This window comes from Ictidomys tridecemlineatus, chromosome 8 (assembly GCF_052094955.1).
Source record: "Ictidomys tridecemlineatus isolate mIctTri1 chromosome 8, mIctTri1.hap1, whole genome shotgun sequence".
Lineage (NCBI taxonomy): Eukaryota > Metazoa > Chordata > Mammalia > Rodentia > Sciuridae > Ictidomys > Ictidomys tridecemlineatus.
In genome coordinates this window covers 102,670,547-102,696,378 of record NC_135484.1, presented here as the reverse complement: position 1 = coordinate 102,696,378, position 25,832 = coordinate 102,670,547, and the positions used below count along the sequence as shown (strand labels likewise).

At 33.6% G+C, this 25,832-nt stretch overlaps 2 protein-coding genes across 3 annotated transcripts in view; one reads left to right on the top strand and one right to left on the bottom strand.

Moving 5' to 3' along the window:
* Mmut (methylmalonyl-CoA mutase) overlaps window positions 1–4,516 on the bottom strand; it is a 34,659-nt gene extending 30,143 nt beyond the window's left edge. Inside the window, exons 1-2 of the mRNA XM_005318592.5 lie at window positions 4,357–4,516; window positions 315–738 (exon numbers count right to left, since the gene is read on the bottom strand). Of these exons, the coding sequence (XP_005318649.1) occupies window positions 315–699 (385 nt within the window). The 5' untranslated portion in view covers window positions 700–738; window positions 4,357–4,516. The remainder of the gene's footprint in view (window positions 1–314; window positions 739–4,356) is intronic.
* A 39-nt stretch (window positions 4,517–4,555) lies between these two features.
* Window positions 4,556–23,403, top strand: Cenpq (centromere protein Q). Of its 2 annotated transcripts, none has more exons than XM_005318591.5 (9): window positions 4,556–4,714; window positions 11,720–11,827; window positions 12,529–12,583; window positions 13,885–14,005; window positions 14,592–14,660; window positions 16,843–16,972; window positions 20,551–20,670; window positions 21,194–21,271; window positions 22,062–23,403. In XM_005318591.5, exons 2-9 carry the CDS (start codon window positions 11,726–11,728, stop codon window positions 22,191–22,193), a joined length of 807 nt encoding a protein of 268 aa, XP_005318648.2. In that variant the 5' UTR covers window positions 4,556–4,714; window positions 11,720–11,725; the 3' UTR covers window positions 22,194–23,403. The 2 variants fall into 2 exon arrangements, with proteins under 2 accessions (XP_005318648.2, XP_040138700.2); XM_040282766.2 differs by lacking the exon at window positions 4,556–4,714 and adding an exon at window positions 4,725–4,863.
* The last annotated feature ends 2,429 nt before the right edge of the window (window positions 23,404–25,832 follow it).

The window sequence follows — 25,832 nt, the reverse complement described above, 5'->3', positions numbered from 1 at the left end:
CTTCCCCTCCAATACTTATTCCAACAATATTAATTAAAAGCTTTTCAAAGGTAAAGCAAAAGTCTTTTCTTCATACAACTTCACCTCACCTAATTGCTTTTATAAATAATGGTATAAGCACTTTGTTCTAACTCAATTATCCTTTTAATCACAGAAGTTGAAAAATATTCATTTCTTTCAGCATAGTCTCTAATCACAAAATTATAAAGTGAATATCTTAAAAGAGATTATTAGTGTCTCCTCAAAAAAACCAAAAAGCCAAGATTAGGAGTTATGTGTAATTAGAAATATAATGTCTCATGTTAAAATCTCACCTTTAATATTGTCTTTATAGAATTTATTGCTTTCTTCTACAGTACTAAAGCCTGCATACTGGCGGATGGTCCAGGGCCTAAAAGTATACATGGTAGGATAAGGTCCACGTGTGAATGGCTTCACTCCTGGAAGTTCTCCAGGTAAGTCCTTAGTGTCCTCCTTGGAATACAAGGGCTTTATAGAGATCCCTTCTGGGGTGTGCCATATTAGGTCTTCTGGGTTTTTGCCTTTCAACTGTTTTTTGGCCAGGGCAGCCCATTCTGGATGAAGAGGTTTCTGCTGATGTAGACACCGTATCCATGGGAGCCTGGAGGATGATGGTTCTTTTAACTGCTTCAAGTAATGGGGTGAAAGTGAAAAAAGCTGATTCTTTGCCCTCAACATGGTGAAGCATGAAAATACTCAAGGAAATTGAGAACTGATCTAGAAAAATAAAAAAAAAATAGTTTGCATATATTTTAAAATATCCCTTTTGCTGCTTTCTACACCTAATATTGGCTCCTTTTCTCCACATTTACAATTGTTCTAGTTATTCTTCTTCCTCTTTAGACCCTTAGTTGGCTTTACTGACCAGCCTTAGCACCATCTAATCCATTTACCCACTAACACCAGCGCAAATTTTGTCACATTCTCACAAAATTTTTCAAAGGTTCTGCACCATTTTGAAGATAAAGTATAAATTCCTATTTTTTTCATTTTATAGAGTTTTAATTAATATTTACTTCATGAAAGGCATTACTGTAGCTGGTGAAGAAAAAAAAGTGGTAAAAAAATCAAACAGGCATCTAAGACTTCCATAACCAGTTTCTGCTAACCTGTCAAACTCACATCTGACTTTGTCCACTCCACATTCTATGTCAAACTCACATCTTCCTTTGTACTCTACACATTATATTCTTGAAATACTGGATTCCCTACAGTTCACTGCAGATGCCAAAGATTTATGAGTTTGTTCTGTTCTCCCTTCAGCCTAAAATATCCTGTTTTTATTTAGCTAATTCAGCTAAGGCATTATCTCTTAACATGCATTTTCTATATGCCAGGCACACAGAAGGCCCTGAGGACTTCACAGAGAGCAGAAATTTTAATTCTGAAAATACCAACAGGTAGGTATCAATATTGTCCTACTTTTAGAGACTTGAATGTAGAGAGCCTAATTTATTTCTTTCTTCTACTTTTTTTTTTTTTTTTTTTAAGAAAACAGGGTCTGACTAAGTTGCTAAGGGCCTAACAAAATTGGTGAGGCTGACCTTGAACTTTTGGTTCTCCTGTCTCAACCTTCCCACAGCTGAGATTACACATGAAAACCACTAAACCCAACTGACAGCCTAATTTCAAAGAACTTCCCTTTAATTAATATTTTCCAGACTCCCTGAATCCAGAAGTTGGGCCAAATAGCCACATCAGTAATCTTGCTTCTTCCAGTTTACGAATTACTCAAATATTAGGGCTATGTATTCTATGTATTCTTTTTTTTTTTTTCTTGGTACTAGGGAATGAATCCAGGGATTCTCTATCACTGAGTCACATCCCCAGCCCTAATTTGTATTTTATTTAAAGACAGGCTCTCACTGAGTTGCTTAGTGCCTTGCTTTTGCTGAGGCTAGCTTTCAACTCATGATTCTCTTGTCTCAGTCTCCCAAATCCCTGGGATCACAGGTGTGCACCAGTGCGCCCAGTTCTATGTGTTCTTTTTTTTTAATATTTATTTTTTAGCTAAAGGTGGACACAATATCTTTTTTTAAAAAAGAGAGAGAGAGAGAATTTTTTTAATATTTATTTTTCAGTTTTTGGTGGACACAACATCTTTATTTTATGTGGTGGTGAGGATCAACCCAGCGCCCGGCGTATGCCAGGCGAGTGCGTTATCGCTTGAGCCACATACCCAGCCCCTGGACACAATATCTTTATTTTTTTTTTTATGTGGTGCTGAAGATCGAACCCAGGGCCTCATGCAGTCCAGGTGAGCGCGCTACTACTTGAGCCATATACCCAGCCCCTCTATATATTCTTAATAACTAGCATAGTGTCTTACATTAAGTGATGGTGCCAATTTCATCACTTTACAGATATAGAAATTGAGGTTCAGAAAAATAAAGAAATAAAGTGGCTTGATCAAAATCCCATAGAGGAAAAGAGAAAACTGTTTATCTGAATTACTGAATAACTTTAGAGTTATCCAGCCTCAGTATACAGAGATTATCATTTTAAACTATTTTATATGCAAACATCATTAATAAATTTATCATACCATATAATTTTATACTGGTGAACCCACAAGATAATGATTTTAAATTCTATATTCCATACCATTTCTTAGATTTAATGACGCATAAAAGACTAACACTATAGGGTCATGAAATAACAAACAATTCACTAGTGGAAGTATTAGCTATAACTGAATTGCAGCATATGCAAATGACAGAATTTTTTATGTAGCTATTTAAATATTTAGGAAACAATAAAAATTAATTTTTATATCAAAAGTGACAAAAGTGGCTACTTATGGTAGCTAGTACAGAAAGGGAGCTAGAGGGAACCCATTGAGGTGATAGTCTTGAACTGAATGCCAATTAAATAGATGTATTGCATTTGTGGAAATTTATTAAACTGTGAAACTATAAAGTATGTGCTTTCTGTAAGTATATAAAAATGAATAAAAAGTTAAAACTAGGTTATGTATAGATTCTTTTTTTGAAAAAAAAAGTAGACAAGCTCATAAAGAATCAGGGTACATCTTTGTAAATGCAATACACTCAAATAAGTAAAAAGTTCTTAGGACAAAGTCTAAACATAAATAAAATAAAAACAACTTTTATAAGTCTTAAAGGTATTATGGTTTTTATTTTATTAAACCTGGGGGTCCTTGTCATCCATCTTTTTGCAAGCTACCCTTGTATTTACTAGCTTAAAAGATTAATGAGAAAAATTAAGAAGCTATAACTGAACCATTCCTGTAGCAATAATATAAAAGGTAATTTGATAACTGAGACTAAATTGAAGATGTGAAGTACCACATCCATTTCACACAAAATACTCTGAACCTTTCTTCAACCTGGACAAATGACAGGAGACAGCCCTGTAAAACAGAGACTTCCTGAAAACCAAATGGCAAATTGGGAAGGTTGGAAACTTTTTCAAATAAGAACATAACCACTATTGATGGCAATAGGACTTCTGAATTTTCTTAGAAGATGCATCAGGAAAGGCTTCAAGCATTCAGAGAAGCAACATGCAAAACAAATATGATGATTAGAATGGGTTAAATAGAGGTGATAAAATTCTTCCTCTCACCTTCAGAAAATATACCTAGGAAAAAAATCCTGAACCAAACCATTTTCACGTTTGACTGTTCATGTGAGTACCTAAAGAAAGGTTAGCTACCTCCCATGTTCAGGCATTTTGGATTAGAGATGTAAGTTAATATTAGCAACTAAGGACGTGCAAATTAATATTAGCATAAAGAATTCATTAAATACAAATTATACTGCGTTAAATCAAGTGGCTTAAAACCTTGCACGCTTCAAGCTTCTAAAAGACTTCTTTCTAGACAAAGCCAAGAGCAAGTAAATATTTTACACTTTGCCGATTTAGACCTGTTTTTCCTATTCCATCTCTCACTCCTAACCCAACTACGTTTTGTCTCATCGCCTTTTTGGAAAAACTCTAATAACATGAGCCGGAGACTAGAAGGAAGGCTGCCGTGGAGCCGGGGGGCAACCCCTCTGGAATCATAGGAAAAATGAGCTCTGCTTAATGGGTACTCCTGTGACCCAAGCTGACAGCGACATTGTTCCTGAACTGAAGAGCACCTTTGCAGTGGTGCCTCCAAATACCCAAGGACCTGAATTAAAATTTAACCCTGAGAAGAAAGAAAGTCGAGGAAATTGCTATCCTTTCCAGTAGGAAGGAAAACAAAAAGAAGGACAGGACAGAGTAGGGGAGATAAGAGAAAAGGGGGTAGAGCAGAGACGAGCCAGAAAAATGAAAATGGAAGTATCTGAAAGCCTGACCGGCTCCCAGGTGCAGAGCTCTACTCACTGGCGGACTTGTTGCTGACAGCTCTGTGGGAGAGGGCGGCAGACCCCACGCACACCGCCCCCGCCCCTCACTTGCCAAAAGGTCAACACCTCTGGAAGTCCCGGCAACAGTGCAAGCGCGAACGCCTCCTAGGCCAATCAGGGAGCCGAGGCTGACACCGCCCTCTGCCAGACCAATCAAATCACACGTTCTGCGAGCGCGCTCCTGATGACGTCAGGAGCAGGCCTGGACGACCGCCTTCTACTGCAAGCATTTCCGCTTTCTTCTCATGTTATTCCGGGTCTCCGGCTTTTGATTATTTGGGCGCGAAGTAGTCTGAGCACAAGTTCCAGGGAGACTGAAGAAGAATCAGTCAGTGGTGAGTCGTGAATCCAGGTTAAGGGATGAGTTTCGTAACCAACGCGTTTATAGCAAACTCCGAGATTTCTGTTTGACGAGCGAGGCGGTTTTTCAAGGGGAAATGTCCGATGTCCCAAAAAGTCTGCAACTCAGGAGCCGAAGGCTGAGGTATTTGTTTTTTCTCCAGGGAGCGAAGCTGCGCATGGTTCTCACTGTGGTCATCCTCCTTGGCCACATTACCAAAGGTCTGCGCAGCTTTAGAGAGCAGTGTCGGTGTTTCTTCAGGGGTCGTGCACCCTCTTGTGCCCTCTGGGTTGAGCACCCTGATTTGAGCTTCAGCAAGGTGATGGGGAAACCAGACTACGTGGGATACCTCCCTCTTTGGTGTACAGTCCGACTGCAAACTCTTCTTGGTGCCTTGTTTCTTTCTACTCCTACCTTACACTGTGAAAGCCTCGCTGAAGGTTTCCTGCCGTCGACACCAGTTACATTCCCTCTGACCTACCATTGCTTTTGCCGATTTCTCTTAAAAACGTCGTTCATTCATTCTTCTTCTGGCTAAATATTTCATTGTAATTCAAATAATGGTTTCTTTAAATACTGTGTATTCCTACATGTACACGCAATCAAATTTGAGGTATTCATTCAGTCATGTCTCTTTCATAGCAGTTACCACATGATAGATAGGAATTGCCATATCTGTTTCTAGTCACTATGACAAGTCAGTGGTTTCAGGACAAAATTTCTGTTTCTTTTTATATACACCACAGTTATCTCAAGACGACTTTTGTTATTGAGCTCTTACTGTAACCCAAGTATTGTTCTATGCACTTTATATGTTCTGTAATAAATCATTTTAGCCCCTCAGCCACTCTGATGTTAGTACTCTTATTAAGCTATTTTACTAATACAGAAACTGAGTTAATTATTTCAAAGCTATATAGCTTGTTAAGTGGCAGAGCTAGGATTTGCAGCCTGGACAATTTATTTATCCTCATCGCTGGCTTACTCTTAACCACCATAGCAGTGGTTATCAACATAGGGCAGTTTTGCATCAGGGGAAATTTCACAATGTGTGGAGACATTTTTGGTTTTCACTCTTTGTGAGTGGGTGGATTCTAGCTTCTGAAGCATGATGACAAGGAATACTTCTAAATATCCTACAGTGCACAGGATAGCCTCCTACAACAACAACTCCAAAAATTATCCCATACAAAATATTAATAATGCTGAGGTTTAGAAACCTTTTATGCTGTGTTTTATGACCTCAAGTAAGTATTAAAACAATTCTTTCTAAAATCTTGACAAAGGACTGATTTTTTTTAAAAAATCTTGTCATGCACAACTGATACTTTTTGTAAAATACAATTTAAAATTAATTATTATTCAAACCCATAGACTATACAACATCAGTAATGGACTAATCTAAATTATGGATTTGGGTTGATATGACAAGGTAGGTTTGTTGTAGCAGCTCCAGTACTTTGGTGTTAGATGTTGATGGGAGAAATTGGAGTGGATTGGCATAGGCAGAGGCTATATGGGAACTCCCTATATTTACTGCTCAGTTTCACTGTAAAACTATAATTGGTCTAAAAATAAAGTCCACTCTTTAAATATTACACCAGAAAAATGAGATTCAAAAAACAAGGCCAATTATTTTATGATTAGACTTGACATACATAAAATTACTTTTTCATATTGTTATGGAAACTTTTATTACGCTCAATTTCTTTTTGTAGTTTTTATTAGAGCATTATAATTTATACATAATGGTGGGACTCATTGTGACATATTCATAAATGCACATAACATACTTTGATCAGTCTCATTTCCCTGTACCTCCCCTTTCCCTACTTCCTTTACTCTACTTGTCTCCATTGTATTTTTTTAATTAGTGCATTATAAGTATACATAAAAGTGAGGATGATTGTGTATATTCATATATGGACATAGTGTAATTTGGTCAGTTTCTTTCCACAGTACCTCCTCTTTCCCTCCTCCCTTTGAATCTCCTTTCTTACTCTATTATAGTCTCCCTTTTATTGTCATGGGATCACTTTTTTTCCCATCTGTTTTCCGCATATAAGAAAAAGAATTCAATCCTTGACTTTCTGAGTCTGGCTTACTTCACTTAATATAATATTTTCTAGTTCCATCCATTTACCAACAAAGGGTATAGTTTCATTCTTTATGACTGAGTAAAACTCTATTGTGTGTGTGTGTGTGTGTATATATGTATGTGTGTGTGTGTGTGTGTATATATATATATATATATTATATATATCACATTTTCTTGAACTATTCATCTTTTGACAGACATCTAGGCTAGTTCCATAAGTTGGCTATTGTGAAATATGCTGCTATAAACATATGCATGTGTGTATCACCATAGTATACTGATTTTAATTATTTTGCATAAATACCAAGTCGTGGAATAGCTGTGTCATAGGATCATTCCACTGCTAGTTTTTTGAAGAATCTATACTGATTTCCACAGTGGATGTTCTAAATTTTAGTCCCATTAACAATATGAGACTTTTTCCTTACACTCTTACCAGAATTTATTATTTGTATTCTTTCTCTCTCTCTCTCTCTCTCTCTGGCACCAGGGATTGAACTTAGTGTCACTCAACCACTGAGCCACATCCCCAGCCCTATTGTATTTTATTTAGAGATAGGGTCTCACTGAGTTGCTTAGCACCTTGTCATTGCTAAAGCTGGGTTTGAACTCACAATCCTCCTGTCTCTGAACTCACAATCCTCCTGTCTCAGCCTACTGAGCTGCTAGGATTACAGGCATATGCCACTGCGCCCCACTATTATTGTATTGTTGATGTTTGTTGTTCTATCTGAGGTGAAACAAAATTGCAGTATAGTTTTGGTTTGCATTTCCTTAATTGATAAGGATATTGAACATTTTTTTCATATATTTCTTGGCCATTTGTATTTCTTCTTTTGAGAAATGTCTGTATAGATTGTTTGCCCATTTGTTGATAGGGTTATTCTGTTTTGTTTTTGTTTTTTAATGTTAAGTGTTTTTTGTTCTGTGTATATTCTGGATATTAATCTGTTGAAAGAATAGTTGGTAAAGATTTTTCTCCCATTCAGTAGACTCTCTCTACACTCTTGGTTTCCTTTGCTATGCAGAAGCTTTAATGTGATACCATCCCACTTGTCCATCCTTGGTTTCATTTCTTGAGCTTTAGGAGTCTCATTAAGGAAGTCTGTGCCTGTGCCTATGTGCTGCGTGCTGGAGTATTGACCTTTTGTTTTCCTCTATCAGTTGTAAAATTTATGGTCTAATATTCAGGTCTTTGACCCACTTTCAGTTGTTTGTTGTGCAGGGTGAGAGGGATCTAGTTTTATTCTTTGCCAATAAATGTCCTATTTTCCCAGTACCATTTGTTTAAATGGCTATCCTTACTCACATATGTTTTTGACTCCCTTGCCAAAGATCAGATAAATGTATCTATGTGGATTTGTGTCTGTGTCTTCTGTTCTATTCTATTGATTTACATGTCTGTTTTTATGCCAGTACCATACCTTTTTTGTTACTCTAGCTGTCTAGTATAATTTGAGATCAGGTATTTTGATGTTTCCAGCCTTATTCTTATTGTTCATAATTGCTTTGACTATTATTAATCTTTTATTCTTTCATGTAAATTTTAGGACTTTTTTCTAGTTGTGTGAAAAATGTATTTGATATTTTGATGGTGTAACACAGGGTCATGTGAGTGCTGGAGGGTTCTTGTCTCATGCACCCAAAGAATGAAGTACACAATGATGAGGGTGAGAATTCAGTAGCAGATTTATTAGAAACAAGCAAGGAAAGCTCCTACAGCATGGGAGGTGACTGCCTAGGAGTGATTATACTGTTTTGATGAAGAACCAACCTTTCAATGGAAAGTTCCCCTTTGATTGTTCTCTTTCTCTTTCTCAATTGAAGATGCACAACTTTAATTTCTTATTCCCATAATGGGATGATTTAATGTGTTTGTTAACCTGAATTTATCTATACTTGTTCCTTAAAACAAAAGAATTGCTTGGGTTCAAAACACCTTAATGAGGTTAACTAATGTTAGGGTAGTCAAGGAAACTTGGAGCAACAACAGAACATATGGGTATCGAAGAATGAGTGGGGTCTTCTACTCAGACAACCAAAAATAAAAACAAGAAATCAAGCTTTAGCCTAGGGTTTTAATCTGGGGTTATGGTCCTGCCTCAGTGGGAATGCATTGAATATGTAGATTGCTTTGGATAATATGACCATTTTAAAAATGTTAATTCTGCCTATCCAAGAACATGGAAGGTCTTTCCATATTCTAATGTCTTCTTCAATTTCTTCCTTTAACGTGCATGCAGTGGTGCATGCCTATAATCCTAGCAAAGCAGGAGACTAAAGCAGGAGGATCCAGGTTCTATGCTGGCCTGAGCAACCTAGTGAGAGTAAAAACAACAACAACAACAACAAAAAAAAAAACTGGGGAGCTAGGGATGTGGCTCAGAGGTAGAATGATTCAGGGTTTGATTCTCAGTTGCCCTAGGGGAGTGTACAAGGGAGTGGCCTATAATTTTCATTATAGAGGTCTTTTAACCAAATCTAAATTTGGTTAGATTTGCGGGGGGCAGGTAAGTTCATTATTGCTGAATAGAAAAGCTATTGATTTTTGTATACTGCTACTTTGCTCAATATCAGCTCCGGAAGTCTGGTGGAGTTTCTTGGATCTTCTATGTGTAGTATCATATCATCTACAAATAGATAATCTGATTTCTTCCTTTCCTATTTATATCCCTTTAATTTCCTTCTTTGTCTTAATTATTCATGGCTAAAATTTCAAGTACTATATTGAATAGGAGTGGTAAGAGTACATTGAATACCTATACTTAAAAAAAATCCCAAATAAACAATCAGTTGTTACATTTCAAGGCCCTAGGAAAAAAACTAATTCCAACTGGAAATAATTAAGATCAGACCCAAAATTAATGAAATAAAGAATAGAAAACAACAGAAAGGATAAGTGTAACATAAAGTTGGTTCTTTGAAAAGACATATAAGATGTATATACCCTGGTGAATTAACCAAGAGAGACAGAACACCCAGATCAATTAGAGATGAAAAAGGAGATATCACCACAGACATAGCTGAAATCCAGAAGATCTTCAGAAACTAATTTGAACACAAACATTTCAATAATTTGGAAAATTTAGAAAATATTGACAAATTTCTAGTCTCATAACTTACCCATATTGAGCTAGGAAGATAGAGAAAACCTCAACAGACCAAAACAAGCAGCAAGATTGAAGTGGTAATAAAAAGCCTTCCAACAAGAAAAACTCAGGACCAAATGGATTCTCAGCTGGATTCTACTATATCTTTAAAGAACTTGTGCCAGTACACTCCAAATTATTTCCATGAAATAGAAAGGAAAGGAACCCTCCCAAATCCATTCTATGAACACAGTATCACCCTGATAACAAAACCAGATAAGGATACATCAAGGAAGGAAAACTAGACCAAAATCCCTGATGAATATAGATGCATATATCCTTAGTAAAGATTAGCTGACCACATTTAAAAACACATTAAGAATATTGTACAACATGATTAAGTTATTTTCATTCACAAATACAAGGTTGGGTCAATATATGTAAACCAATAAATATAATCTATAACAAATATAATTAAGGACTGAAGTTGTATACATGTTCATTTTAATAGATGCAGAAAAAGCCTTTGGTGGTATTCAGCACCAATTCGTGTTAAAAAACAGTGTAGAACTAGAACAAGAAGGAACTTCATTAAAAGTGCTGTGTATGTATGATAAACCCAAAGCCAGCATCATAATGAATGGAGAAAAACAAAGCATTACCTCTGAAGTGATTCTCAATTTCTGTATTTAAAGGAATTACACCAATTTGAGAATCAAATTTAAAATAGTGCTGAATTACATGTTATTGGGTAAAGAATATTAAATAGAGAAAGTGAATAACATCCAAACTGTAAGTGTAAAATGAGAGAGGACATAAGAGCCCACAAACTTTGGAATAAATGAAGTAGCATTTTTAGGTAGGCTTTGGGAAGAAGATGGCTCATAATCTGAGAGGATAGGTAAGATAGGGGAGAGAGCAGCTCAGGTAAAGGGACAGTGTGTACATGAATGGCAGAATTATCAATAGGAGAGAAGTATGTTTAGAAAAGAAATGGTGAGTACTTTATATATCCAGTATATGTACCTATAAACAATATATGCGTGTGTGTGTGTGTGTGTGTGTGTGTGTGTGTGTGTGTGTGTGTGTGTACATATTTCCTTGGGTACTATACCTAACTTGTAACCTATTTACTCCTGTGGTCTAGTATAAGAATACATAACTCATTCCTCTATCAGAAATGAGTTTGGTGATAAAGGGCTATTAGGGAAAAGGAATTGTTCTAAGTATTCTCATTGACAGCACCATTCCCATGTGTATTTTGTAGTTGGTATACTTTTGTACTCTTGTTAAAATGTACATAGTGTATTTAAATGTGACTTAAATCCTTATAAGTGTCAGGCTGTCACATTAATAGCCACAAATATTCATTGATAATATAATCGTAAAAATTATCTCCTCCTATCTTTTCCATAAATTGAACAATGGGAAAACCCATTACTTAAAATCAGAAGATATTATTCTTTGATTTGACATTTTCTGTCTCTTTATAATTTTTTGATATTAACATGGAGATAACGTATGGAGGATAGGAGGTGAAAGATGCAAAAGCATTTTTAAATCATTTTTAAAGCCATAAAAATAGAAACAATTTCAAAAAATGAAATTGAATTAGATATCCTGATACAAAAAGCCAAATTATTTTTTTTTAAATGTTTAAATGTATTAAAAACATATAATACTCTCCCTAAAACTTATTTAAATTATTATTTTTAAAGAAGGAAAAATTAAAACATTATAGGCTTTAGCATTTTTCAGTGTTCTTTTCATTTTTACACACTTTTTAAAACATTGTTACTCTTTTACTATGTAGATCGAGATGCCTGGTAAAGCAAATGCTTCTAAGAAGAAGTCTCAACAGTTGAAAAGAAGTTCAAAAAGAAAAATCAATGATGAGGAACTGGAGTTGTCTGAGAAACAGGTAATGAAAATATCAGGTCTCACCATTTAGTACTCTTTTGATTAGAAACATCATCTCTTGTATTTAAGAAAAATATTTGAAGTCTGAGGATCAGACTTCCTACAAATTATAGAATTCATCTCATAGTCTGAAAACTTTTGTAACATTTAGGAAGTTGTCAAATAAAAATTGTTACATCCAAATCTAAAAATAAACATTGACCATAGAATTCTTGGAGGAAGAAGGGTCCCTGGGGGTATTGCTAAGTTGTTTAAATGCAAAGTTTAGGAAAAAAATCTATGCATTCTTATCACATTTCTATGTTAAAAGACAAGAGTCTGTCTTTTGGTGTAGATTTTTATTAGCATAGAGAGAAAATAGAATTTATAATTTTAACTAAATTTCCCCCCCCCCCTTTTTTTGTACCAGGGATTGAATACAGTAGTGCCTAGCTACTTAGCCACAGCCTTTTTTTTGAGACAGTGTCTCACTAACTAGCCATCCTCCTATCTCAGCCTCCCTGGAATTACAGGCATATATCTAGCAGCCCTTCCCTATTAAAGAATACATGAATTGATCAAAATTTTTTTTCTGTGGAAACAATATCAGCAACTTTTTTTCTACTCACAAGAGGGTATATGAATCCTCTTCAATATATATGACAAATCTATTGTTACGATGATATTTATCTGATGTTTAATTCTGTGTGTGTTTCCTTTTAGGTTAGAAACACAGGAAAAAGAAATAAAAATCATCCAAAGAATTTGTCTTCTGAAGGTATTCCTTGCCTATATCTTAACTACTGTGTGACTTTTTCAAGCCGTGAACAAATTTTCAGCATCTTGTTTATGGATTCTGCAAAAGCTAAAGATAATAATAAATCCCGAAATTCAGATTTTTGTAAGATATGGTTATTATTTTGGTCAACTGAAATTTTACTGTATATCTCCAACAAAATACCATCTAGACTTCTATGCCACTAAGTTAATAGGACTAGAGAAAAATCATATCACAATCTGAATTATTACTGATCTATGAATAGAGACAAACCTACTTATTTCTCTTCAAGACACATATGCTTTATGTTCTATCACTACTGTATAACTGTATAGATTAGTTTTGAACCACTAAGTTTGTTTGGAATAATTAGTTTGAAGTTGTTGTTTTCTTAAACATTGCCTCTTTTTTTCCTTGTGTGTGTGTGTGGGTGGTGGTAGGGATCGAACCCAGGGCCTCACATATGCCAAGCAAGTGCTGTAGCACTGAGGCTAATCCTCAGCCCCATTGAACATCATTTCTTCGTTGGTATGATTTGTGTCTTTCCTCCCCAAAGATGAGGTTCTGGTTTTATACTTCATAGGGCACAGTCCTTTTTTCTTTTGTAATGCTCTGCACATCTGTAATTTTTTAACATTGTTTTTCTTCAAACGGATATTTACGGGAGCCAATACTATATATTCTTGTTTATCCCTTATCAGTACAATGTAATTCATATTGAACATCTATTTGTGGTTCCATTAGTCTGTTTTGTTCCAGTTCCCTTCCAGTATTTGGTAGAAATCATTTTCTTGTCTTAGTGAAGTTCTTAAGGAATTCAAGTCATTTCTGAGTACCAAGCTGTAATTAATCACAGCTTAGTTCTTCAATTAAAATTATTTGAGCTGGGCACGGTAGTGCACGCCTTTAATCCCAGTGGCTCAGGAGGCTGAGACAAGGAGGATCGTGGGTTCAAAGCCAGTCTCTGCAATGGCGAGGCACTTAGCAACTTAGTGAGACCCTGTCTCTGAATAAAATACAAAATAGGCCTGGAGATATGGTTCAGTGGTTAAGTGCTCCTGAGTTCAATCCCTAGTATATTTGAGGTTTGTATTCCAATATTAGTGTTTTAGTTAACACAATAGTAGGCAAAAAAAACCCCTCATATTCAACACCTTGCACGTTATAGCTATATAATAAAAAGTGAATTTTTTTGTTTTTATAATTCCCTTAACATTTTTAGATTTAAAAAAAGTAATTTTTAAGTAAAAACAAGTAAGCTTTCTGAATTGACCAAAGTCTTCTTCTATTATCAATAACAGAACAAATAAAACATACTAATCTAAAACAGATAAAGATAGCATCCAACAAGAGAAAAACCTGGCAACTTCTTTCAAACAGTACCAGAGAGCATTTGCAAACTATGATAGAATCAGTAATAATGTGAGTATACAGTTTTTCCTTTTAACTCCTTTGGTTCCTACTTATTTGTTTCCTATAGACATTTTTTAAAATATCACTATATGTTAAAGTGATGGATTCCTTTTCTGTTTCAGAAGAAGATAAACTTAATACCTTATGAGGGCATTAACCTTCTGCAAAAAGTCTTCTTTAATTTTTGAAATTTAGGATTCTGTCAGTGAAATAAAAGTCTAGTCTTTGTGGCCTGATGCACTTTCTGTAAAAATTTTAATTTGTTCTGTCAATAAGGATGCTGGAAGAAATTGAGTTCAAAGTGATTCTTTCTATGGAAGCTACAATGCTACTGGGGATACAAAGAAATTAAGACAGAATTCTGCTATTGTAGAGCTAAATTCTATCAGAAAAATGAGGCACAAAAATTCTTATAATACAATATGATTTTTAAAATTGCATTATACTTTGGTTTAAAACATATTTAATAAAAAAGGAAAAGTGATTGATTCTGCCTGTCTAGTAAAGTGGAGCACTAGAGAGGATTCAGAGAGAAAAAGTACACATATTCATTTGTGTTTTAAATAAATATTTATTTAAAATATTTTTTTCCTAGAGCAATTTTGAGTAACAAAATTAAAGAAAAGGAACAAATACAATGTCATCTCAACTACCTGAAGATAAGGTAATATAGTTATGCAACTAAAAAATGACTAATTTTTTAAAGTCTGATTTTGTTTCTGTTGCTAAAATTGACATTTATGAAATGTAAGGTTTTGTGTTTTTTTTTTTTAATAAAGTACACAGCTTGGAAATATGTGTTTTCACCTAAACTGCTGCTGCATGTGTTACTGAAATAATTTCAGTTTCAGAGAATTTGTATAAAATACCAGAGAATCACAAAACTCTTATTGCCATGTTTCAAGATATTTTTGCTCTTTATGTTGTGACAAGTCATTAACAGGTTTCTTTTCAAGTGTTCTTAAAAACCACACCACTGCCCATGATTTTCAGTGATTACTTTTCTCTAGTATTAGCACAACTATTCTTTTCATAAAATCATGTTTTACATTTCAGTTTCAGGTTAGCCTAGAAATGTCTATGAACTAGTTTTTTATTGCCTATGAGTCCTTTGAGCACAAATTCTATTTCCTTTTCTTTAGTTCTCAACCATAGTAGCAAAATAGAGTGGGATATAATGGGGTAGGTAAGGGTAGGAGTTTGTTAAAAGAAATTGAACAGAAGGACTGCTGGAAGTAAGCTTATAAGCTTCATAAAGATATAATGGCCACTATTAAAGAACAAGGAGGATACCAAAAAATTTAATGAAGAGAAGTATAATAAAACCAGCTATATAAACTCATAAGACAGTGACGAGTGTGGTGATGCATACCTATAATCCCTGCAGCTCGGGAGGCTGAAGTAGGAGGATCACGAGTTCTAGACCCAGCCTCATCAGTTTAGTAAGACCTTAAAGAACTTAGTGAGACCACGTCTCAAAATAAAAAAAAAAATTAAAAAGGGCTGGAGATGTAGCTTAGTGGTTGAGTTCCCCTGGGTTAACCTCTAGTACCAAAAAAAAAAAAAATTTTTTTTAATTTTTTAAATATATAAGACAAACAGTGTTGCTTAGCATATGAATGACAATATCATAGTACATAATAATTGTTGTCAGAGTGTCAGAAATGATGAAATTATATTCAACAGATAGGCAATTGTCTTCATGTAGCTATGAAGATATATATTTCAAAGCCTGCCTATTTTCTTTACATTTTTACTTTCACAACTCACTTTCTTTAGTTACCAAAGTAATCATCCCATGATATTCTTACTTCTGACACAACATAGTGCAGCATTAGAATCTATACTAGGTCTTAATTAGAAATCTGAATAAATATTTTTATAGCAGCATTTCTCAAAGCGTATTTGAAACACTTGGTGTTAAAGACATTCTATGAATAAAAATAATCTGTGACAAATTATATTTGCGTATATTAACATATAATAATCTCTACAGTAAATAAATGTATTTCATTTTGTTTAACTTAACATATGCCAAATTGATATTTACTACAGGAACCTATTTTCACATATTAGTCTTGTTTCTGCTTTTCTCTCCATGCTATCTCCATTCTTTTAGTTCTTTTTAGCTATCAGTTGTTCTCTCTAGATTAAAAATGTAAACATACAGCTCCCTATAGTATACATCTTTCAGCCTTATAAAAAAACAGGGAAAAAAAATACTTTTATCCCCTTAGCTTCAGTTAGAAAATTCTGGGATATAGTCTCAGACCCAGCTTAGGTAATGCACTTCTTGGTGTTGAATTAATTTTGTGGTAAAAACTCTCATGTATGATTAATGTAAATTGACTAGTAGACTCTCTTAACCCAACAATTCACAATTAGTAATAGATTTATGTGCCATCATAGTTTAAAAAACATATAAGGGCTGGGGCTGTGGTTCAGCGCAGAGTGCTCGCCTAGCCCGTGTGAGGCACTGGGTTCGATCCTCAGTACCACATAAAAATAAATAAATAAAGATATTGTGTCCAACTTCAACAAAAAAATTTTTTTTAAAGAAACATATATAGGTAATAAAAGGAAATTTTGATTTTAAAATACATGTAAGTTGTTAAGTGTGTAAAATAAAAAGTGTTCTTTTGGTGAAAAGCCATGATCTGAGATAATTCTTCATAAATTTTACCAGAACTTTTTTGGGGAAGGAGGGACAGGAGTTTCTACCATAGTTTAGCCATTGTTGGTAGAAGAATTTTATAGCCTTTATGAATATCAGGACAGAAAAAAGAGAGAGAGAGAGAACTGTTTGAAAACAAAAATAAACAATCATATTTTATTCTATTCTTAAGATTACTACAGTTGTGTGAAACTATGAAAGTCCCTCCCAGAAAGCTGAAATATTTAACTAATGTTTCAAATCTACTGAAAATGGAAAAGGCACAAGAAACAGCTAATGAAGAAGGTCTGGCATTATTGCAGGTATGGAATTTGAATAGAGAATCCATAATTAGAAGGGTAAGGGGAAGAGAAAGAGACTTTAAAAAATATTTTTAAGAATTACCATAATATTTTTCTAGTAATAAATACTGGATTTGAGGTCTCTGAAGTTGAAATGTTTCTGATATAATTGTGGTGAAGTAATAGTCCTATTTTTGTTGTTATTGTTGTTTTCTATCAAACTATTTTAATAGAACTGTCTTAATATTTTTAATTATAAAGTTATAGGAATTCATCACTATATGCCTTAGAATCTCAAAACATTAGTTTCATCCTGTATATAGCAAAAAGATATAATCATTGTATTATTGTTATCATAGCTTAAGTGTATTGAGGGCTTTCTATATAGTTATATCTCTTAATCCTTACAGTAAGTTGGAGTCTAACCTTAATTATCTCATTTTACAAATGGGAAAGAAATACATACATTGTTATTTCTAATGGAACCTTAAAACAAATTGCTTCAAGTTGAGATGCTAATCTAATCGGTCTGACTTTAGAGCTTGATGCTTAATCATTATGCTATATTCCTTCTTAATAGGAAATAACCTTAGCCATGTTGATGAACTTTAAAAATTTTAATTTGTGGATATATGAACAAATGAGAACCTTAAAGAAGCTTATCAATTAATTATAAAAACCAAAACAATTTGGAAAAAATATTCTTAAACAACTTTTTTTAGTTTTGTTTTTTGTTTTTTTTTTGTAGTTGTAGATGGACCTTTATTGTATTTGTTTATTTTTATGTGGTGCTGAGGATGGAACTCAGTCCTTCATGCATGGTAGGCAAGCTCTGTGCCACTAAGCTATAGTCCCAGTCCTCCTTAAACATTTGAAGTAGTTTGTAGATATGGGTGTTAGATCTTTGTTAGCAATTCTGATTGCAAGGTAGTAGAGGTAGTAGTGCTTTATGCAAACAATATATCCTCAAGAATTTCTAGCATTTTCAAAATTCTTAAGTAATTCATTCCAGCCTTCCATAGTTTTAAGAATTTAGTGGAAGAGATAGGAGCCACAGATCTGAATATATTATAAATAAATAGGGGTTTTTTTGTTTTCTTGTTTTTTATTTTGGTGGTTGCCTCATTTATTCCTAGTGTAATACTACCTTACTTTCTAGTATTACTACTTTATCAGGGTGTCTTTTTAGTATTGGCTCTACCTCCACCACTTAATAAACATTGAGATGAGATCAGTTAGGTTATCTTTTTAAGATTCTAGTGAATAATAATGGTGAATGTTATTTTAATATTTAATATTTCCACAAATCAATTAAAAATATTCAGAAGAAGTAGTAAGCAATAGTGTGATTTTTATAATATGGGGAAACATTTCTGTTTTACAGTTAAAATAATACATCCATGTGACAGAAACAAATACTGTCTAAGACTTGTGGTAGTCAATTACTCAATGAAAGCACTACTTGTGTTTTGGGCAGAGTTTATTTGCATAAGATGGTCTTCAAATTAGTAGTTTTTAAACTGTTTGTATACATTAGTTTTCTCTTATGTGTCTTACTTGGAAATATTGCTTTTTCCCACTGCAGCCTAGAGTTATTGTTAGTAATTTTCTGAAACCTGTTAATAGTAACACAAGTTTTACTCCTGTATAACATGATTGATTATTGTGCTCTTAATGATGACGCTAAGGAAAAGGAAACTCTGAACAAAATCTCATATTCTGGGAAGATGCAGTATAACTGCTGAGACATTGTTTTTTTAATCTCCAGATCTTTCATAACAATGGAGCATAGTATTTCAAAGTCAGCATAAGCAAATGTTGAAAGTGAGGAACAAAAATAGCATTCCTATAGACAATTTTTAAAAAGCATGCCAAAAGGACAAGGGCACAAAACAGAAGAACACTAACCTAATATCTCAACTGAATTGAAAGAAATTGAAAAAATGATAGAAGGTGTGGAAAAAAATCATAAATCAGTGTTAAAATTACTAATAAATGAAGTTACAGAATTCAGGAAAGAATTAGATATTAAGGTAAATAGTTTGCATTTGCAAGTTAAATTACCAGAAACACTAAAGCAAAAAGACAACAGATCATGTGTATGATTAAAAAGAAGATAAACTGAGAAAACAATTTAAATCATAAAAAATGTTTTTTAAAGGAATTGAAAAAGATCATGTGTATGATTAAAAAGAAGATAAACTGAGAAAACAATTTAAATCATAAAAAATGTTTTTTAAAGGAATTGAAAAAGAATGACAAAATTTTGGTGAAGAAACAGCATGAGAATGATAATAATACTCAAAGAAGATAGGCAAAACAATGCTACAAAATAAATTCTAATGAAAACTTTTAATCCTTATTATAGGTAACTTTTTTCTTTGTGAGACCCTATCTTAAAAAAGGGAATGTTGCTTAGTGGTTAAGCACCTCTGAGTTCAATCCCTGGTACAAAAAAAAAAAAAAAAAAAACAAGAATTAAAGTCTTCCTCTGTGAAGTTTGTATTCTAGTGAGTTAAATTCATAGTCTCAACATTTTAGGCACTCAAGGTTTGGCATACTTGTCCTGTAACAAGACAGGCAATAAACAAGTTAGATTTTGTGGAACACATATTTTCCCTGTTGCATATTCTTTTGGTTTGGTTTTTAACTCTCATTTAAAAATGTAAAAGCCATTTATAATTCTTGAAGTTTATTAAAGCTGCAATTGGCAGTAACCAATACCTGCAGGTGCACTTTTAAGAAAATAGGCATTTAGAATTTATATTTTATATAAATATTATATTTCTTGAAGAATACTGCTGTAATTGCCAGCAACAATTCTACTTCCGGTATTTGCAGAAGAACATTGATGTAGCATTGGCTGTATTGCTGAACAGTATTAAGAGTTATTACCTCTGAATATTTTCTTTAAGATGTATTTAATTGTTCCCTAACTCCCAGAAGCATTGCTATCATTAACTGTTGCTAAGAATTTCAGTACAGTACTTAATACTCTTTAGAATTCTGAACCTAACTAATTTTATACTTGGCCTACAACCAGCTCATTCCTTTGTTTTTTCCCATACTCATTTCATTCATGTCTGTGGGAAACTGTCACTTTTTTTTATTACTATCCCAGCTCTAATGACCAGTATTGCCTTCTTTGACAAACTAAAATAGCAGACATGCAGATGTTCCTAACTAAATGAAAAAACTTTGAAATTAGTTTCTCTGCTACCTGAAGTTATATCATACGTAAGGAAGGCTGCTGTATGTGCTCATTATCAGTCCTTGGACTCACATTTGGGTCCTCAAGGATCTCTGATACTAGCAGCTTTGCTAAGTTTTTGAAGAAGCATTCATGGACATAGAGTATATCTCCTTGTTCCAGTAAAATTCAGTTTCATTATAAGGCATTATTACATTGGAAAAACAGCTTTCTAGAAAGTCAGTTTTTTGAAAGAAACAGAAAAATTCAGTATTTTCTTCCCAAACTGTCTTAATATAGGAGGTTTTTAAGACTATCTATTTATGTATATGCATATATAAACATAGATAATGGAGTTAATTTGATAACATTTAATTTAAATATTAATTGTTTTTTCTTTCTGATTCAGGAAGAAATAGATAAAATGGTAGAGACCACAGAATCAATGACTGAAAATATTCATAGACTAAAGAACAAAATTCAAATTGTGGCACATGAGGTAGAAGAAGAGGAGGAGAAGGTAAAACAGGTAATTGCTTAAAAATATGTTGCTGAAAAAGAATGAAATTATGATATTTGCTGGTAAATAGATGGAAATGGAGAAGAATATCATGCTAAGTGAAATAAGCCAAACTCAGAAACTGAAAGATCAAATGTTTCCTCTAATATGTGAAAGCTAGAGTAAAATAAAGGAAAGGGGGAGGAGAGGATAGAATAACAAAAAGAACCAATTGAATATAAATTAATAGATGAGTAAAAGGAAGTCTAGTAGAGTAAAGGAAGAAAAATGGGAGAGAAGAGGGTGGAGTAGAGGAAAAGGGGGAGGGAAAAGGGGGCTCATGAACTGAAATTAGTTCCCATGTGTGTATGTCAGAATGAACCCAACTACTTCATGTAACTGTAAAATTCTGATAAAAAAAAGAAAAAATTATATTGCTGGAATTTAGATATAATTTTTAATGCTTAAATTTTAATAAGATAACTTTGGAGAATAATAAAATGGTCAATATCTATATTTTTAAATAATGTCTAGTTTTCTGTTTCTATGTTAGATGCTTCAAATGGATAGTAGTGGGGTACTCTCTCTTCCAGAACTTTCTCAGAACAGTCTTAAAGCACCCACACTTCACGTAAGTACCCATTTACCCTACTGACTGTATCAACAATTATGAATTCCATATATGTAAAATTATATCCTATTCCTTCCTTTAAAAAAATCTAATCCTGAGAAAAACGGGCAAATCACTTATCTCATTTGACTGTATAGTTTGAACATATCTCCTTGTTGGTTCATATATTTCTCTCATTCTTTTTGGAGGTGGGAGGTACTGGGAATTGAACTCAAGGGCACTTGACCACTAAACCACATCCCCATCTCTGTTTTGTATTTTATTTAGAGACAAGGTCTCACTGAGGTGCTTAGCACCTCGCCTTTGCTGAGTAGGCTTTGAACTCACAATCTTCCTGCCTCAGCCTCCAAGCTGCTGGGATTACAGGCATGATCCACCATGCCTTGCTAGATCTCTCATTCTTGTCCATAGCTTGTTGGTAACATTTCATTGCACAGCTATACCAAGATATAATTGTGATGAAAAGAAAGAACTTTTGTGTTACAGACGATGCTATACACACACGAGCATGCACACACACACACACACACACACTATTATAACTGTAGAATACATTTTGAGAAATAAATTTTAACAGTGTTTTTATTTTATTTTGTTGTTTTCCTATCCACCAATGGTGAGAGGAGCAGGAATAGAGAAAGGGAAAGATAGATTTGAAAGATGAATAGTCATGAGTTGACAAGTGGTGATTTGGGTGGTGGATACTTGACACTATTATACTGTTCTCTCTAAATAACAGGCATTTTTCATAAGAAAATATTAAAAACTGATTACACCATTTTACCTCCAGAAAGAAATTTTGATGCTAATTCCAAACCAAAATGCTCTTCTAAAGGACTTGGATGTTCTTCAGAGTTCATCCCAGATGAAGAACTTGTCAATGTTCATCGAAGAAGCCTATAAGAAACTAGATGCCTCGTAAAGAGTTTTTTTTTTTAAGATTGTTTTATATTAATTTAATGTTTATGAATTTGTAAAACTGTTAACTTATGATTCTATTACAGAGGCCAAAGCCTAGTATGCACTTAAAATTAGCATCTAATGTAGTCCTGAAAACTCTGTTTAGAGCAGCTGCTAAATCTAGAAGATGAATATTTATATTGTTGTATCTTGCAGTTATTTGCCTAAACACATAAAATAAGAATAGTCATGATCTAATGATTTATAATGACTGTACGAAGCTCATTTATTGGTTAGCATATAATTGTCATATCATTACTTTTTATATATAAAGTGTTTATGTGTAGTGCCTAATGAATAATTATGTAAGTATTTGCTGTCACTCATTCTTTAGCTGATAGCTTGTTTTTTTGTTTTGTTTTGTTTTGTTTTTGTTTTTGTTTTTGTTTTTTTGTCTAGTCACCTGGAACTTGAGAAATTCCCAAATGCCTTCACTTTTACCTAACTCACAAACTTTTTGTGGAGTGATTAAGATTTGCCAGGTATCTTTAACTTTAAAAGTAACATCAAATTTTATTTCTTTGGTTGGTTAAGGAGTAGATGTTGAATATTTATTTTCTGCCTTCATCAAAGCATAGTTTTATTTTTAAAAATTATTATTAAACTGGAACCTAAGCACATTTAGACCTTGAAACAAAAATCAACCAAAAAACTGTTTTGGGAAAGCTGAGTGTTTAAGAACTGACTGCCAAAGGTAAACTATATTGAAACCTAAGAAGGCAGTGGACAAATTCAGGATTTTATAAAATGCAGTTTATTAAAGACTGTAGAGTATCCCTTTACCCTACGGCAGGAGGAAAGTATCTCACAGCCAACCAAAATGCACCTTGGCTTTCTCAAATACTGTTAACATGTCAAAAGTCAGTTAAGAGACAGTTCAGGTGTTAGTGTCCCACACAAATGCTTAGCTGACTAACTTAATGAATTTGCTTATTGTACAGAGTTTGGAATACATGGTCACGACCCCAGATGATGTTTACTACTAATGTGGCTATTGTCATTTCAAACTGGACCCCACAAATTCCTTTCTTATAAATTTGTCCTTATTATGTATTAAGCTTATTTGTGTCAATAAGTGATTGCTATAAATATATGAAAAAACTTTCCTAAGCCACTACTGTACATTGTCTTAGTTCTTTTATCTGTTTGTAAAATAAATTAACTACCATTTGTTTTTCTGTCTGAGAATCTTTTTTTTAGTTTATTTAGAAGATGCCATAATTCTGTTAATATCTTCCAGGGAGAGACCACCAGGAACACATCTATAGTTAAGCAGGTTGAAGTTAATGTTAATTGTAATGAGCACAACCATACATCTTTGGGATCCTGAAACACCTTGTTAAAGGATCAAACACAATTTCCTCTTAGGAAGTAATGGTAAGGAGGATCAGTAATGGATTTTAAAAGGGAAGAAAATCTTCAGGAAAGGAAGCTGGCAAAGCAACTACAAGTAAAATTCTGCCGAAGGGAGAAAATTTGGTTTAAATTTTTTGAGAGAGATACGATGGATGTGTTACAGACTTTAGTGTAATGTAATCATTTAAAATTCTTTATATGAGCCCTTGGATTTGCCCAACTCTAAGTTGTGCATATCTAGCAAATAGGCTTTGTTTAATACGAGGCACCTGTGCTGGAACCTAAAATTAAGGGATTTACTTTTATTTGGTTGGATAGAATTTCTTGGCATTCTCTGTTTACCAAAAATACGCAGTTTCACCTGTCAAAATTAATTAGTATTTGAATGGTTTGCATTGGCTTAGTTTCTAAGCATAAGACTAAATCCACTCGTGTTTCATTTATCAAGAAATATTCAGAGAAAGGAAAAAATGAAAGCAAGAACACACATATTTCTCAATTGGGCTTTAACATGTCTAAAGGGACTGAGCCTGTTTTGTGTTCTAACTAGCTTTTCTTATTAAAAGTTGCTTCTATTGAATGTATTTCTTTACTTCTAAACCATGACAGAACCGCTTTCTCTTGGTTGATCTAAGTATTTGTTTCCCTTGTTAACTTCTGTTATAGGACTATGAATGTGCTGTAACAACCATAAACAAAGGTGGTTATATGTTTTAAAATTGTACAGAGAGAAAAATGTTTTTTAAATTCATAAAACCACTATAGAGTGGTTCGTTTCATTTAAAAACAAATGTGCTTTGGCCTATTTCATCCCATTTTTGCTCACAAAGAGGTTTTTAAAATTAATAATGCAAATTTTCAAGTGGGACAAGAGGGCTATACAATAAAAACAATGATAAAAATGGCTGGTGTATATTGAGTGCCTGCTGAATGCCAGGGACTGTTCTAAGTCCATTACATGTATACATGTATTTATACCTATGTTAATTACAATCTTTAATCCCCTATGGGATTAAACCTCAGTAGTCACTATTTTCTCCAGCAGATGAAGAAACTGAGGCACAGAAAGGTTAATTAACTGTTTTTAAGATCACACAATTAGTAAGAGATTGAACTAGGAAGTGAAAAAAAAATAATTGACACTTAAGAATTTTCTACTAGGCTACACATAGAAGTGGCTACTGAATCTAATGAGTAAATTCTATTAAAGAAAAAAAATCATGTATTTTGGGAGTATAATGATAATTTGTTATTACTGGGTTTATTGTTACTTCTGTTTACCTAAGAAAATACCTTTAAATTTATCTGACATTGGCAACCTTCATTTACCTCCTTTGTTTTTTCTTTCCTTTTAATCTCAGAATTAAAAATTCAATTTAGCCCAGTTAGTCTATCTCAGATTTAATTTCCTTCAACCAAAGCAGTTTTCCTGGGAAAGTACATTTTGCCTTTTTTATTATTTTTCCTTCAAGCAAAGAGCCGCTATTCTTATTATTTTTGATGTTTAATAGAGAACAAAGAACTTTCAAAAAGATTGGAAGTTTGTTTTGGATGAACATGGAAATAGGATGTAATCTAAACTTAGAGAAATTATTTTATGTTTCAGAGGCCATAAATAATCCTGCCCTCCCTAAATTTATTAGTTTTCCCTAGGATATTGTACTTCATTCCGTAACATTTCTTTTCTGTAAATAACAGCTTCTATTCAAATTTTAAATCTGTTTTACTATTAACATTTAGGAAAAAATAAATTCTGTAGGAGTACAAACAGGAAAATGTATTGCCCTCAGTAACATGTTTTTTAAAAATTAAAAATTGTGAATACACCAAGGTTAAAAAACACTTATTTTGATCCATAATTGATATTTAAAACAATTTTTCCAGTCACTTTTAACTACCAACTGCCCAATGTATTACTAGTGTCTTCTAGTAGAGAATGTCTATTAAATTTATGAAACATAAAGATAGTGAAGAACATCCTCCCATGTGACCACATTCAAATTGAACCACTCTCCATATGCTGAAGAGACATTTGTATGACTTACCATTCCAAAACTTAGGTGTTGCCATGTGTGCTGAGATATCCAAGCAAATACTTGTGCTGGGTTTAAGATTGCAGCCATTTTAGGAAAAGTAAACTTTCTCAAAGAATAAGGTGAAGGAATTAAAATTTACAAAATTACTCAATTCCACAAGTATCCTGTCCAGAGATTTTTCCCTTGCAGCTTTGAAAGTTTAGGGCAGC